Source organism: Labrus bergylta, chromosome 11 (assembly GCF_963930695.1).
Source record: "Labrus bergylta chromosome 11, fLabBer1.1, whole genome shotgun sequence".
NCBI lineage: Eukaryota > Metazoa > Chordata > Actinopteri > Labriformes > Labridae > Labrus > Labrus bergylta.
In genome coordinates this window covers 19496862-19512289 of record NC_089205.1, presented here as the reverse complement: position 1 = coordinate 19512289, position 15428 = coordinate 19496862, and the positions used below count along the sequence as shown (strand labels likewise).

The 15428-nt window shown below is 39.9% G+C and overlaps 1 protein-coding gene across 1 annotated transcript in view; it reads left to right on the top strand.

The window, feature by feature from the left end:
- The first annotated feature begins 1257 nt into the window (after window positions 1-1257).
- Window positions 1258-15428, top strand: part of esamb (endothelial cell adhesion molecule b) — a 46171-nt gene continuing 32000 nt past the window's right edge. Inside the window, exon 1 of the mRNA XM_065960062.1 lies at window positions 1258-1673. Within this exon, the coding sequence (XP_065816134.1) occupies window positions 1619-1673 (55 nt within the window). The 5' untranslated portion in view covers window positions 1258-1618. The remainder of the gene's footprint in view (window positions 1674-15428) is intronic.

The window sequence follows — 15428 nt, the reverse complement described above, 5'->3', positions numbered from 1 at the left end:
AACAGAAATAGTCTGCAATATAATATTATTAATATTATTTTGTAATCATTTATTTTTCTCTGTCTGCACAATAACTTGACTGAAGCTGAAATGTTACCTAGCAACACAAACATTTTCCTGCACTTTCACTACTTTTCTGTGAGTCTGTTGACAGTTGCTCTTGTGACATTTTTATTTGATTAGTCAACGGCCGTCTGCTGTAATGTTAATTCACAAATGTAAGAACCCCTTAAGTGAAGTGATGCATGTTGTGAAAAGTCTCAGTGCTGTTGGTACACTATATCTATATGAAGCGCTCATGAAATGCCTCATGGCCAACCAGATTACTGTTATATAAGACTAAACATGACACAGTCATCATCATACAACAGTTAGTTTCAACCCATATGTACAGTCTGTGGTTTCAACCAAATAATGTGTTCCCAATGCATGAGCTTTTATAAAGAGTGAAACCAGGGGATCCTCGGCAGAGATGGAACAAAGATACTTCAAGCTAATCTTTTTAGCCTTTTAGACCTAACGGTAACTCTATAAACAGTTTGTTCAGGGAGGAAACACTTCGACGTAACTTATTGGATAATTGTATGCAATTTTTTTTTCATAATATAATACTATCTCTCTTACACAATTTTATTTAGTTTCAGTAATAACATAGAAGTAGAGCACATACACAGAGGTGGCAGTATACAAATAGAGCCAACGGTAGTCTCTGTGTACAGCACAAGATAGCTGAGGCCTATAGGTGTTGCACACACAGCTACTTCACCAAAGAGCAAATAGGACATAGCATGCAAAAACGAGGTTATATTGAAATACATCTCAGCATTGGTGAACTTTAGCTCTGTAGGGTAAGAAATAATCAATCAAACTTGTCAACATGTTTTTGTCCATTCGGCTGCATTTCATTCAGGCATTTAGTGTTTGTTGAACAAAAAAAATGTAACCATTGACTATTTAACATGGTGTGTGTTTACAATAGTTTTGATGAATAGATTGTAGGTCAGCCTGAATTATTTCCAAATATCACAGAAAGAAATAATCTGAGTGCAAGTGTCATAAAATGTCACACACAAAATGCAATATGCTATGATATTTGAAAGAGACCAATAAAGACATTATGTTGACTGATGGGCCCAATCCGCCTGCCAGGAGTCAGAAGTGTTTATTGATGAGTTGCAGTTGGGGCTTTGTTGCCAGGGGGCGTCACTGAGCAGCTCAGGCAGGTGAATATGCTCCCATGGTTCACTGTACTCCTGCTGTGTGAGCTGCAGGAGGAGCAGCCACACACAACTCCAGCGGCTCAAGTGAAGCAGGTTGGATTCAACACAGTCAGAAAAGCTGATTTTGTTTGTTTGTTTGTTTGTTTGTTTGTTTATCTTTCTTTTTCGGCTTGAAGTAGTTTGTAAAGTGAAGGCGCGCGGAGCCGGTGGTTCTCCCTGGGATGTCAGCCGCTGTTTGCAGGCGGGATGGGAAGAGGAGAGGGGGCTTTCTACGTACACGTTACCTCGCTCGTGTCTGTTAAGTGCTACCTGAAGAGTATTAAGAAGCAGTCGAGGAGCGGAGAGAGTGTTTGGTGACAACTTTAGAGAAGCACCTGTCTGCCGGTGGATGTTGCGCAATGGAGATAAAGACGAGACTTCGAGCCGTGCTGATGTTAATATGGATCTCTCAAGGTAAGCCAATGAATGCACGAGAAGGGCATTAAGTCGCGTGCTGCCGTAAGTGGATCAAACACGAGTTCAATCGCAGTTTGTCAGCGTTAGAAAAAAAGTAATAACTTAACGTTTCAAACGACCTTTATTTGGAGAAATGGGGTTCCTCGTGAAAGGCAAAGACGGTGCCGAAACACTTCAATCCCCTTTTCTACATTCAAACGGCAAATTTGAGCAAATTGAAAAAAATTCAAGAAAAAAATAAATAAATAAAGAGAAAATTTTCTCTGATATCTGACTTGGGCTATTCCACACAGGGAAGCTATTGCGAGTTCTAATGTGATGCGTAAAGGCATTGAAGTTCCAGAAATGCAATGTGTGCGCTGAAGCTGTGTGACCTTTGATGGTTCTACCTCTGAGCTAAAGTCTTAAGACGCTTCGCTCAGATTCAGTTTATTGGCTATCATGCAGCTGCAATTAGCTTGTCAATTGTGTCACTCTTTGAGCAAGAGCCCCTCACTCTTGTTGTTTTCCCCTACTGACATTTTGAATTCAAAGCAGGGACAAGCACACCGACAAATCATAAAAAAAAAATGTAATTTTTATTGCTGTGGCTGCTGCTGCCTGTTTCTTTCTTTTTTCTTTTTTTTTTTTTTCTTTTACTCAAACCAGAGGTCCCCTTTTAGGCACACAGCAGAGTACTCCTAGTCTTAAGAGGGCATAATGCAGTTGCATGGTTGAATGCTTTGAAATGAATTTTAAGGAAGTCAAATGTTGCCTCTCCCCCCCCCCCCCCCCCTCTTTCTTTTGATAGTTATTGTCCCTTGTGAGGTTAAAAATAACATAAAGGCTACCTGAAAGAAAAACATGTCTTTCTGGAAATCCCACACTATGGATGTGGGTCACTTAACATGATGAACATAATGGCCTGGACCCAATTTGGGCTTTTTAATGGCTCTTGCATGCATGAAGTGGTAATCTGACAACATTGGGCAGAATCACACTTCAATAATGCCCACAAATTAACATTACTTTTTGAACATCTTGCATGGCTTTTAGTGAACAATATTCGGATATAAAGAGATTTTTGTTTTCCTGTTTGTCTTTTAATCATCTCTCTGAACTGCAAACATTTCATTTGCAGCCAAAACTCAGAGCAGTTTTCCAGCTGGGTGCTGTTACTCCACATAATCACAAACAAACCCATGAATCTTGACAAGACGCGTTAAATCGTATTAATTTGGCTCTTTATCCGCGCATATTCTGCATCATTCAGACTCTACTCAAAGAAGCCCTTTAGGCTCTTCTGACTTGGCCACTCTTGTTCCTGTCAACTTTGCTGCAGCATCATTTCTTACCAGATGTTGGCTTTCCTCCAGTGTGGAAATCAAAGATTGTTACAGCTTGTGTCTTTTATGTCAGGTTTTGTTTGGTTCAAACTCGGGTTGGCTTTGGAGCAGCAGTGGAGAAGACAAAAATGTGACTTTGGATCCATCTCCAGATTACTTTCTGAATTCTAAACTGACTGAGAAAGTATGCATGTTTGTCCTTTAACAATGTGAAAGGACATATGGCTTAAAAAATTCAGCTTTTTTTTCAGGAGGCTTCTGCATTGAAACCAATGTGGCGTGACATTACATGTGCTCTCCTTTGATTTGGTGTGGCTGCTAAATGGGATGAAACAAATGAATGAATTCGGTTTGCGGCTCACCGGCGAGGAGCTTCAGTCGCTTTCTTTTCTTCTGATCGAACAGATCTCTTAATTTGTCTGATGGATTTCTTCTCACATTTCTGCCGCTAAGCTTCCCAAAGAAAAGAACCCCAATCCTTCCTGTCAGAAACTTTACAATTAGTGAATCGAGAAGCTGCTGCGCAGAACTGCAGACTGCTATTGATGAAACAGAGCAGCTCATTGGCTTCAAATGAGAAGGGCCATATAGCTAATTGGCTACTTATACATCGCTGAATACTTAGCTCCATTTAGGACTCTTCATTATTTATGATCTGGGACAGATGCTGAACAGTTTCTAGAGTTCTATAACCACTGACAGCAGCAAATCATGTTGTATCTGTATCATTTAGTGGGTCCGTGCTGTGACGCATTACTGCTGTTCATCAGATAGCTCAAACTGGCCTGAGGATGATGAAAAGGTGACTTTGCTCCCTGCAGTCTCAATGCACAGTTAGGTTAACATCCAGCCCTCTTGTAAAAATGCCTTTCGTTTTGGCAGGACTATTAATATATTGTCATATTTTAAGATGATTGTGCTCAGTGACAGCTGGTTTGTAATGAGATGGGGGACCTCTTGGCTCTGGTGTAAGCTTATGTTTGTGAGCCAGCTATATCCCTTTCCACAGAATAACTCAGCGCTTAGGGTAATTCTGATCATGTTTCGCTGATTAACTAAACATGAAATCAGTCGGTCAGAGTGGAGCATTGACACAAAAAAAGCATTTCCAGGGTGCTAAATGAAAATCAACTATTAGGGCCATGCTTCCCTTTGGCAGCTTTCAGCTTCATCAAAGAGTGACAAAGGGAGTCTCAGTCACTGAGGAGAATGAAGCGGATATTAAGTTTGCATTTCTAAATGACAAACAGCATGTGTAAGAGTGCGTTGATTACTGTAGTTTTGGAAGGGATTGTGTAAATTTGACAAATTACAACCTTATCTCAAGCTCCACTAGTTTGGTCTGTTTTCAGCCCCTTCTGGTGGTTGTACGCGGACAGATTGCTCAGTCTTTGTAAAAATGGTTTATTTGATGCCGCTGAAAATTGACTAAACATTGCTAACAGTATGTAACAGGACTGTCACCCCCCCCCCCCCCCCCCCCCCAAAAAAAAAGTCTTGGATCATCTAATGTGAACAAGGGATTGCGTTCTCTCAGTGATGTAGAGGGACGTAGCTGATCTGTGATCTGATTGGTACAAATCACCTCCCACGGTTTGGACGTCGTGAACCGTTGATTATTAAGAAATGTAACCATGATAGAATGAAATACAGAGAAACAACCGCGGCCTATTTTGAGTTATAATTCCCCTTATATCAATCCACAGTGGCGTTGAAAAGAGAGAATACCAGTGCATGTTCTGTTTCATTCAAAAGTGCCAAAATTGGTTGATCGTGCATAATAAGTCACTGTTGGTTCACATGAAGCGGCACGTTCATCACAATCTATCAGGGATGCTTTTGAGGCAAAGCTGACCTTAGTGTTCCTGTAAGATATAATGGTAATGGAAGTAGGGTGATGGACAAAACTGTGACAGTGTTTTGGTACTGTATAGTGCCAAGAGAAAGCCATGTGACAAAGGCAGTACATGGAGCATGACAACAAACTGGTAGTACATCACCCTGGTGTGTCAGCGATGAGGGTAGAGGGTTTAAGATGGCTCAACAACACCATCTTACTGGCCATTCACACAGAATTCGACAGGGCTAAAGCTATTACCAAAATCTATTGGAATGTTTTCCACTGCAGACACAAGGACACACTCCTGCCTGGAAAACAAAGGGTTTAAAAATATGATTAAATTGCTCGACTCAGGCGACAAAATCCCCCATGCACCCATTCCCTTTCAGGAGAAGTGCAAGGTTTTTATGAAAGGATGAGACCAAGATTGTCTAAGACTTATCCAAGGTATCCTCTTTTGGCCCAAACACAGACAAGATGACCTCCAGGCCAACTGAATGTTCCATCACTCACGTGCTCATCACACAAATGCAGAGTGGGAGATACACACAAGGCTCTGCATATTCTCTAGAAGAGAGGAAAAATCTGGCGCAGGTGGAGGAGCAGCGGAGTGGAAGCTAGCGAAGCACAATAGCATTAAGGGGAGACACCAAAGATTGGGACTGTCTGTATGGTCATGAACTGAGTTTAAACCAATGAATGACACGCCAACAATTTGAATTTAGTCAATTCCCTCTGACCCTGAATTTAAACTCATCATTACAGTTTGAATATAAACTGGCTCCCCCCCACTTGAACAAGTGCTTGAAATTTAAAAAAAATAAGTTTTTTTTTTAAAGGCTTTAATATGCAATTTTTCACACTTCAATATAATAGAAATCAAGTATATCCTCTGAAAATAACTCTGTGAGTCATGACTGTCTACAATGGGTGTAACACCCGAGTCCCACTGTCGGTGATGCTCTCAGAGTTTTCCGAGTCCTATCTTCACTTTGTTTACATCGTCGGGACGGCCGGCCGGCTCATCCCCTCGCGTATAAAAGTTGTTTAATTGAGGGACTAGAAAAAAGAAGAATAACATACTGTAATCACTGCTGAATTGAATGTCCCGTAAGCGTTTCTAGATCACGGTCATTTCGGGTAAATTTACATGCAGTGTGAAGATACAAGCATAATAAAGATCGTTAGCATTAGCATGCTAACACAACAATGCAGCCCGAGGTTGTTCTGGTTTCATGCTGATGCTCAAGGACGACATCTGCTGGATCAAAAAATCTCATATAAAGCCTTTAATATTCCACCAGTGCACATAACCCACTGTAGACCAAGCATGATAATCTACAGGCAGTACGCTACGCTATGCTACGATACAATACAGCACGGTATGCAACGAACCCGTAGGGCAAGATATGTCACACACAACATGGTATTATCAACAGGGATTCTGCAGGAATCATCATTATATAATGTAACGACATGATATTTATTTAATTGAAGAATATTAATCATCACTCAAAAGAGAAATTGCATGATTAATGTTTTTATTCACTGCATTATGGTGTCAGTTTCACCTCTTATCATTGGCTATCATTTAGCTTCTTTGCACCGCTCTCTGATATTATCCTGTCTTCTTATTATTGTTGTACTTTTATCCTGCTGTCAACTTCTTCTTTGGCCAGTTAACTTCTGTTCATATTACCCTCACTCATGTTACAAGCGCCACCATGAGGAGTCATGAAGTAATGATGCAGTAAGTCAAAGTGGCAGGGAAAACTTTTTCCAGCACCATGTTTTTTTAATTTAAATACTGATATTTGTCATAAGCGATTTAATTAATCTATCACATGATTCAGGATGACGATATATTGTCATATCAATATTTTGCCCTATCCTTATTCTTCAGCTATCATCTCACAAGCTATGACATGTTGTAAATACAAAGATAGAACTCCCCTTTTACTCTTCATGTTTTGATGGCAGGGAAAGTCCCTGACACTGATCTTACCCCTGATATTTTAGACACTGAAGAGGTTCAACAATTGTAAGACAGTTAATTCCTTATAAAAAGGAAAAATCAGAAGAGCAGAGAAGGAGGCACCTCCTCTACAAAAGAAAGAAGTCTTGGATGAGCTTTTCAGGAAGAGCAGTGTTTCCCAAAGCGCTTTATAGTTAAGACGGCTGCCCTAACAACACGCGCCCTAACTACTGCTGTAGGAAAAAAAATTGATTAAAATCCTCCTGCGTCTCTATGTGAGTTCCAAGTGCAGCTCCGGATGCAATTTGACGCTCCATTCGGATCACCCCCCACAGTTAGAGCTGCAGGTGACCTGCTGATCAGTCACTGTATAAATAGGAGATGAAGTCAGTCTTTTCACATACTGTATATCTTTATGCAAGTTGTTTGCATTCTTTCAAACAGAAACGTGTTGTGAAGTGTTGATATTTTATTGTGTAAGGTTACTTTGTTTAAAACGCAAAGATTCATCTCACTGTGTCTGTATTGAATCTTGCAGGTATCAGCTGGTGGTTAATGGTGACAACTAGGGCTGGGAATCTTTGGGTGTCTCACGATTCGAATCGATTTCAATTCTTGGGGTCACAATTCGATTCAGAATCAATTTTCCAACAAAAAACTATTCTGGATTCATTGATCCATGGATTCAAAGAGTATGAGACTGGCTCAATTTCTTGTTGCTCTATTTGGCATTTTATTGAGTTAAAGAGCAAGCCTTAGCAGGTAACAGGGAGTGACTGATTAGCCCCAAGAAAAAAAATATATTTTTGGAAGTTATGAATCCATTTTAAATCTTAGAAGAGAAGAAGCTCTATTTTTACAAAAATAGATTTTTTTTTCCCACCTCTAGTAACAACAATCAGAAATGTATCGTCAGTAACGTAACAGCCTGCTGTGGTTTGTATCTGCAAACTTAGACAAACAAGCTTCGTTACAAAGCGCTGTGTTCAGATCAAAAACTGAAGACCTAGCACCTCAAAGCTGATTGCTTGCACTTACTTAAATTGTTTCTTTTTTCTAGATCCTTGCTTGTGTTGTACTTACTCTCTGATGTACGTCGCTTTGGATAAAAAAGTCTGCAAAGTGAATTGTAAATGCACGACAGCTGCAGCCAGTGCACATTCACACACACATCAGCTAACAGTGTGTGTTACACGTTCAACATTATCAAAGCTCTCTGAGACAAAGAACATGTTTCTGTATATGTGACTTACAGAAAGATTTATTTTTCTTTATTTGTAAAGTTGAAGTCCCTGATGGTGGGTAACAAATACTATTATTGAAAGTATACAGCTTGTCATACACAGTAACGGTCTAACTGCTTGTTTTATTATTATTATTTGTTGTTTTTAGTATTTATTTTGTGTACATGTTACTTGTGTAATGTTGAGTGGTATACCAAAACCAATGAAGAAAAGTTGAAAGTCGTGGGAGAAAGCACGCTTTATTCCAGCGGCTGATGATCCTCTGGCATTGTGGAAAAGCAATGAATGGAAACACCCTCACTTTGGCATGATGGAAAGAAGCTCTGTGTTTGGCTCGTCACTTTCCAGCGAGATGGAGTTCTATTCAGAAGGGGACAGTGACTGCAAAGAGGCTTACCCCCCTCCCCAAGCAATGTGGACATCTTTTCTTTATAGAGAGAGAAAACTTATGTCTTAGAACGCTTAGGTCTGCTGTGCTTTCTTTGTGTGTTTTTTAAATTTTCTATGGTGATGAGGACACAAGCAGTTATTCCTTCACACAGTACAAAGAGAGAAATGATCATTCCTCATCTTGCACTTCGGTTTTATTCGTTTGCAGGGGTTGACGGTGAGTTAATTCCCACAAGAATTACTAGTATCACAGGAAAACAATAAGTGAAGTGTTACTGTTTTAAATTTAAGGCAGTCTATTAACTGACCCGAGCAGGCAAGTGGAACGTCTGGAGTCTTTTAATTGTGCAGCCGGGCCAGTTATACTGTATGTACTTGATAGATTTTAAGTACGGGCCAAAGAATAACAAATGAAATTTAGGAAATTTAGGAATAGATCTGAATCTCACAAACACACAAATATTGTTAAAGCAGATATAACTGGATATAGATCAGACGTCTAGCAGTTGTGCGAGCATAATTATTTGTAGACTTATGCCTAGTTCAACAAATAAATGTTTTCTACAATGAAATGACAGTTAAATGGCAAATCAAGTAATTATAATGAAGTCACAAGACAAGGTTAAAAAGGTAAATAGTAAAAAATGTGTATTTAGTGTTTCTGTTTAAAAGGAATCAAGTTTGTCAGTTTAACAAAAGCAGACTACATGCTAGAGAAATGGTGTCGCTTTCTCTCCGCCTACAGGATAACGAGCTGTAAAAGCAAGCACATCAGCCATGACTCTTTTCTTGTCAGTAACACAATCAGCTGCTGTAAAAACAACCTGATGCTGAACGTCCTGATGAGTCACTTTATTGAGCCGAGTTTATCTACTGTGACTCAAACTGGTGATTTGTCACGCTTACATTTGTTAGCTGATGCATACCTCGGTGTGGGTGTTTGGCGAGGGGGCCTAATTGACCACAGTCAATGTTATATGCCATGCACAAATGGACGACCCCCGTAGAGAGAACACACACTGATTGGAGGAAGAAAGCAAGAAGAGACCGTGTTACCTAAAAGACTCTCTCATGTAAAACTAGGTCAAATTAATTGGCTCACGTTGGACACACAATAAAGAGGACAGTGGTGCTGATTTTTTTTGTCCCTGCACACCCACCAGCTGCTGCGTTTTTGAACTTATCTACATTCAGTGTTGGTTATAGTGGTCGGGGGTGACAGGTGCTGATTGGAGCTTTGCGTGTCACCTCAAGCTGATGTGACTGTGAGGCAGGTGATCAAAACAATGTGTATGTGCTGACTGAACTTTAAAGGATTTGCAGCTTTGTTAACACGGACAGTACTGGAGGACTGTCTTTCTCATTCTTCTTCTTTCCCCCTCATTACTACAACACAAAAAAAATCATTTATTTCAACCTTTTCAAACTGTCAGCAGCTTGTTTTTTTGCTCTAAAGGTAATGCAATTATATTGTAGCGTTGAACATTTCAGCTGATGCACATTAAATAAATGTTTCCCCAACATCACACAAAAAAAAATATAGCACACGTTGTTAACTATTATGTCCGCCAAAACTAATCAGCATTTCTCCGGCTGAACGTCTCACTTTGATGTTTTGAACTTGCCGTTTGCTATCCACAGCTCACTTTAACAATCCAATAACACTAGTCGTCATGCTTTGGGAGGAATAATTCACAATATCTGAAGTTCTGACTTTAAGTCAAAAGAAGCGTCATCAACTCACATCATGGTTCCTTAATGCTCTTTGTTTAGACTGAAAGACATTTTTTTTTTGTTTTTGTTTTTTTACAATGTAGGAAGTTACAAACCTTTCAGTAATCCCAATTTACACATCACGACTGGAAATATTAGGCAGCTGATTTAAAAGGAGAGCAATTTACAAAAATGACTGACAAAAAAGAAAAGAAAATGACATTCAGAGAAGACCAAACAAGACCATTACGATGAATTTGTATTATTTATTATATATTATTTATCTCTCATCAACACTATCTTGTTGCTGCCTTAAATACACTCTATGGGTATTAACTAAATTGAGTGGAAAGGTATTTACTGTAAGTAGCTGTATATATGATTCTGAATGTAAATATTGTATTTACTACATATTCTAAATGTCTGAATTCATGATAAAACATAACTTTAAGAGAGAAAGCTTTACCCAGTTATCCTTCAGAGGGTCTCTGGGTGGCTGGATTGGGGCGAGAGCAGGGGTGCAGACTGGACAGGTCGCCAGTCAGTCACATGGTGGACACATAGAGACAGACGACCTTATTATGCTCACATTCACGCCTACTGGCAATTAAGAGCCACCTGTTAACTTGTGCGTGGGAGGAAAGCGGAAGCGTCCATGCAGCAGAGACAACATCTGCAGTATTAAATAGAAATGTGTAGGAGAGAGCAGTCACTGTATATTTTGTGCAAATAGTATGTTGAATTTTCACCTCTCGATCTCAGGTTCTGAATTCACTCAGCTAATGATTGTGAACACCGGTGACCTGTCCAGTTTGTCCACCATGGAGACAAGACCATCAGGACACGTTTCTGACTTCCCCCTCAGCCAATTAGATTGCTCTTTCTGCTCTTTAGACGCACCATTACCGCCTCTGAATCACAGACGTTCTGTAAAGCATCCAAATGAGCGGCGTTGCATTTGCGCTTAGCCTCGGTTCCCCTGCTGATCCTAGACCATAAATGATGCATCTCAGAGGAGTGTGTCATTTCCACCCTATAGGCGTAGGCGAGGGTCGCGATCATTTGGACCAGGTGCACCCTGTAAAAGTGGCACACACTAATGAGGAACAGTCCCTCTTTAAATGAGGCCTCTGGGTTTGAAACCAGTGTGTGAACTTCAGAGAAGAAGCATTCAAACCCACACATACACAACATAACGGCGGCGTCGTCTCCAGTGACATTTGATTTTCCATGAGGCATTAATCTCGAGGTCAGAGACAAAGAAATCCTATTAAAGCTGCCGTTCGCGGCTCCAGACAGCAGTGTTAACTTTGCTGAAATTAATTTTCAGGTATTTTTTGCAATTCATCACAATTACTCTGATCTTCTAAGTGAAAAGCTGCGTCAAAAGTGTGACTGCAAGAGGTTTTTTAAACTCTCTGCTCTTGCTGTTTCATCAGCATTTTAAAATGTTTGCTTTTATCCCAGAAGGAAGATTGATTTTCAAGGGTAAAATGCGTGAAAACTGCTGGTCTGTGAAAAAAAGAAAGCCTTTATTCTTGTGACTTTGTAGTGCAGGTAGGAACTGGGCTGTCTGGAGGCAGCAGATGAGTTTTGCACTAAGACGCTGGAAGATTATAGTGCTGCCTGGCTCTCTTAGTGAAGCAATAAGGGATGGATTTTTTTCTTTCCTGTGGTGTCATAGGGCTGGATGGGTTTTCTGCCGTGCTGAACTGGTGATAGGTTAGTTTTAAAATGGTGGGTGATGGCCCAGTGAAAGGGTAAAATTGGTGTGTTTTGAGGCAGGATGGTGTCATCTGAGCAGCGGGGGGAGATTAGTATTCATTGAGGAGTGAGAGGCATCCCTGCTCCTTTCTCCTGTTGCTCGACCGTCTCAGCAGATGGAGGGGAGGGTTTGTGCAGCCAGATTAATGCTGTCATCTGAGGTGTAACCTGGCCTTACAGGCTCCAGGCGTGGTTATGGGAGGCTAAAGAAGGTCCTTCATGTCAATCCTGCCGTTGAGGCAACTCAGGCTGACAGGCTGCAGTTATTCCTTCTTACAGATTAAAACTGCATCACGCTGTAATGTTACTCTCATGTAGTGCACTCTTCAAGGAAAGCTTGCCTTTTTATTTCTTTACATAACAGGGACAGCAAAAAATAAAGAAGCTTGGTTTAAATACAGTAGGGTTTTCTAACAGCATCAAAAACGTGCTCTAATATATCAAAATCACCATGGCAGTGTCTTAGCTCCGACTGAAATATCAAATATCAAAGTGGTTGTTGTGATATTTCAGACAGACATTCATTGTTCCTGTACAATAAGTCCTCATAACTTTAGTGAGACAATGACTTTCCAGAATCACCGCCATGAGGTCAGTGTTTGTGGTAAAAGTGAAAAAATACCCGGACACATTTAATTAGCTAAAGATATGATGGGTTCCTATTGGATACATTTCACTGGCAATGTCCCAACTATGGAAGCCTTTTACCACCAATGTGATGAAAAATGATCTCAAAGGAGCTTTAAATAAGCCAGAAATACAAAATGTTGTAAACCTTCTCAGAATGATAACAAATGATCTCTATACAAAACGATAAAGATTGAGTTGTGATGTAATGGCGTATGGACAGCCCTGCACTTGTGTGTGCTTTGGCCCACTTTAAATTTAACAGTGGATCATTTTATCTTCGAAGCAAACAAGCTATAGGTGTGAAAATTGGGTTTGTATTTCTGCCTCTTCTGTGATGAGTGGATGTGATGAGGGGACAGCAGCGTTTTACCAACACTTAGACCTAATTGGTTGAGATGCAGGCCTTGAAAACGGTTTGTGCCCTCAGGTGCACGCTTCTCTTCCTAGACAACTGGAAAGGGCTTCAAAATAAAGGTTAGATGTTTATACAAACTAACATTTTGAGACACTCACTTATTTGGAAACACTCATTTATTTAAAAACATTCGTCATTATAATGACTGACATTGCCTTCTTTTTGGCCCAAATGGGCTTCCATACCTAAAAGCTGAGTTTCCTTGAAATTTGAGAGACTACATTTTGCCCCCCAAAAAGAGGATTATAATGTAAAGGTTACAGTTATCCTTGCTTTACATCCCCAGCTTACCATGTGCAGCGTGTTACACCAAATCCTTTGATATTGGTCTTTGTCGTTTCCATAAATCCCCACGCTTTGTTTTCCATTCCTCAAGTGTTTATTACAACTGTGACATCAATTTAATTTGTGGATCAAATGTTGTCTACGTTCAGTCCCTCTGGTTGTGCTGCAATTGCCATTAGAATTAAAACCTCTGGGGTGTTGACCCTCAAAATAGAAATAACCTACCAAGCAGAATACGAGACCAGACTGTTTTTTTATAATCTCAGGGATCCGTCAAACCCCGGAGTAATTGGCTCTTCGACTGAGGACTGAGAATTGAATGCAGAGTAATGACCCTACCGTCACTTGGTGTGACACCCGGTCTGTAAGCCTCCACACATGTCATTAGTTTGACCAGGGAGGTTTAGGAAGATACATTCCTACACGGAAACATCACTAACATTAGCCTTTCTGCACACACTGTATCTCAGTCCAGGTGGAAGTGGAATTAAAGGAGTTTTCTTTTACAGTTCAGAATAAATATCTTCTGTCGCTATTGTCGCTCACAGCCACACAATGACTATATATTACACAATGTTTCTGTCACAGACATTTTCATTCAGAAATTAAGATCAAAACAAAATTCACACAAAGGCTTCCAAGCAAGAGCTCAAACATCAAACAATTAGATCAAACAAAAAGAATTAGCATTTTGCATCAAACTGGGTTCTTCTAGATGGATCTATGGTTAAAATAGTACATGAAATGCATTAAAAGTAAGCCCTTTTCAAGTATTTACTCCTGGCAATATTATTTCTGGACATTGAGGATTTCAACATTACCTGAATGTCAACTTGATGTGCTGCACTTACTTTGGCTGTGTTTTTTGTGTGTGTTTTTTGTGTGTGTGTGTGTGTGTGTGTGTGTGGGAGGGGGGGGGGGGGGGGTCTGTAGCTTGACACAAACAAAAGATGCCAATTTCTCATTTCCCACAACTAATTTACAAGACAAGTCTGTCACCTTCAGTGATCAGAGCTGATGGGTTTACGTGCAGAGTTTGTGTCTCACCTGCATGTAAAATAAAGACATACAGGAGATGCTGTCACATATCCAGACAGGATGCTCGACCTCTGTTCATTTACGGGAATATTCCCCCTATCAGGTATCAGCTTGTTAATGCTGTGCTCACAAATACGGGACATTAAGGACTGTTTACAGAGCAGGTGTGCCTCTGATTGTTTTACACGGTGAAGTGAGTTAAGGGCATCTTAAGACGGGGAACATGAGTTTAATCAGAAGTTACTGTCACTGGGCTGGTCATGCAAACTAAACATCGCTTTAAACATATTAAAAATGGTTTGTGACATCTGTAGAAGTAACACAATTGCAAGCCACAAGTTTATGATGAAACATGTCGCTCCTCCTGTTCTCTCTCCGAAAATGTAAAATAAGAAATTAATTGAAAAAAGTTATTTTAAAATGACTTCTTTTTAAATGTCTGCAGTAATGATCACATTTTTCCAATAACACTGTAATATTATCCTTTAGCACATCGAGTTCATGTTTGAAGGAAATGTGCTATACAAGTCAAATTATATTTAATATTTAATTGAATTATCCACGAGTGAAAATCGACCTGGCATATTCAGGAACTTGCAGCTGTTTGCTTTAACAAACAGCTATGTTTTTGCTGAGCTCATCAGTTTCTTTAATGAGACAATGCAGAGCATATTTAAAACTGCTGACCCCTTGGTTTGTATTCACATAAGGTCAATGCATACAGTATATTGTTTTCACTCAATATGGTGCCATTTTCTGCAGCTTCGACTGAAACAGCAAAAGCTGTTTGAATCAGTTTCGGTTTTAAAGTCTGAGTGAAAAAGTAGAAAAGTAAGTCATGTTATTTTTGAACAACTCTCTAATTAAATTAGCTAAACATGATTTTTTTTCTTATTTGTATTTTCCTCAGCATAGCAGCAGGCAGTCATGCATTAAGTTACAAAAACGAGGGTCCATACAGTGGGTTAAACGTTATAGTTTTTTTTTTTTCAGTGGGGGAATTTTATCATTTCTATTTCCAGCCCAGAGGTTGGTAGGTTCTCTAAATTGATCCGGCGAACATAGCAGCTTCTTAGAAACCTGCTCACACCTGATAAGCCCAGTAACCATGGCACCTGTACCGGCACAGCTTG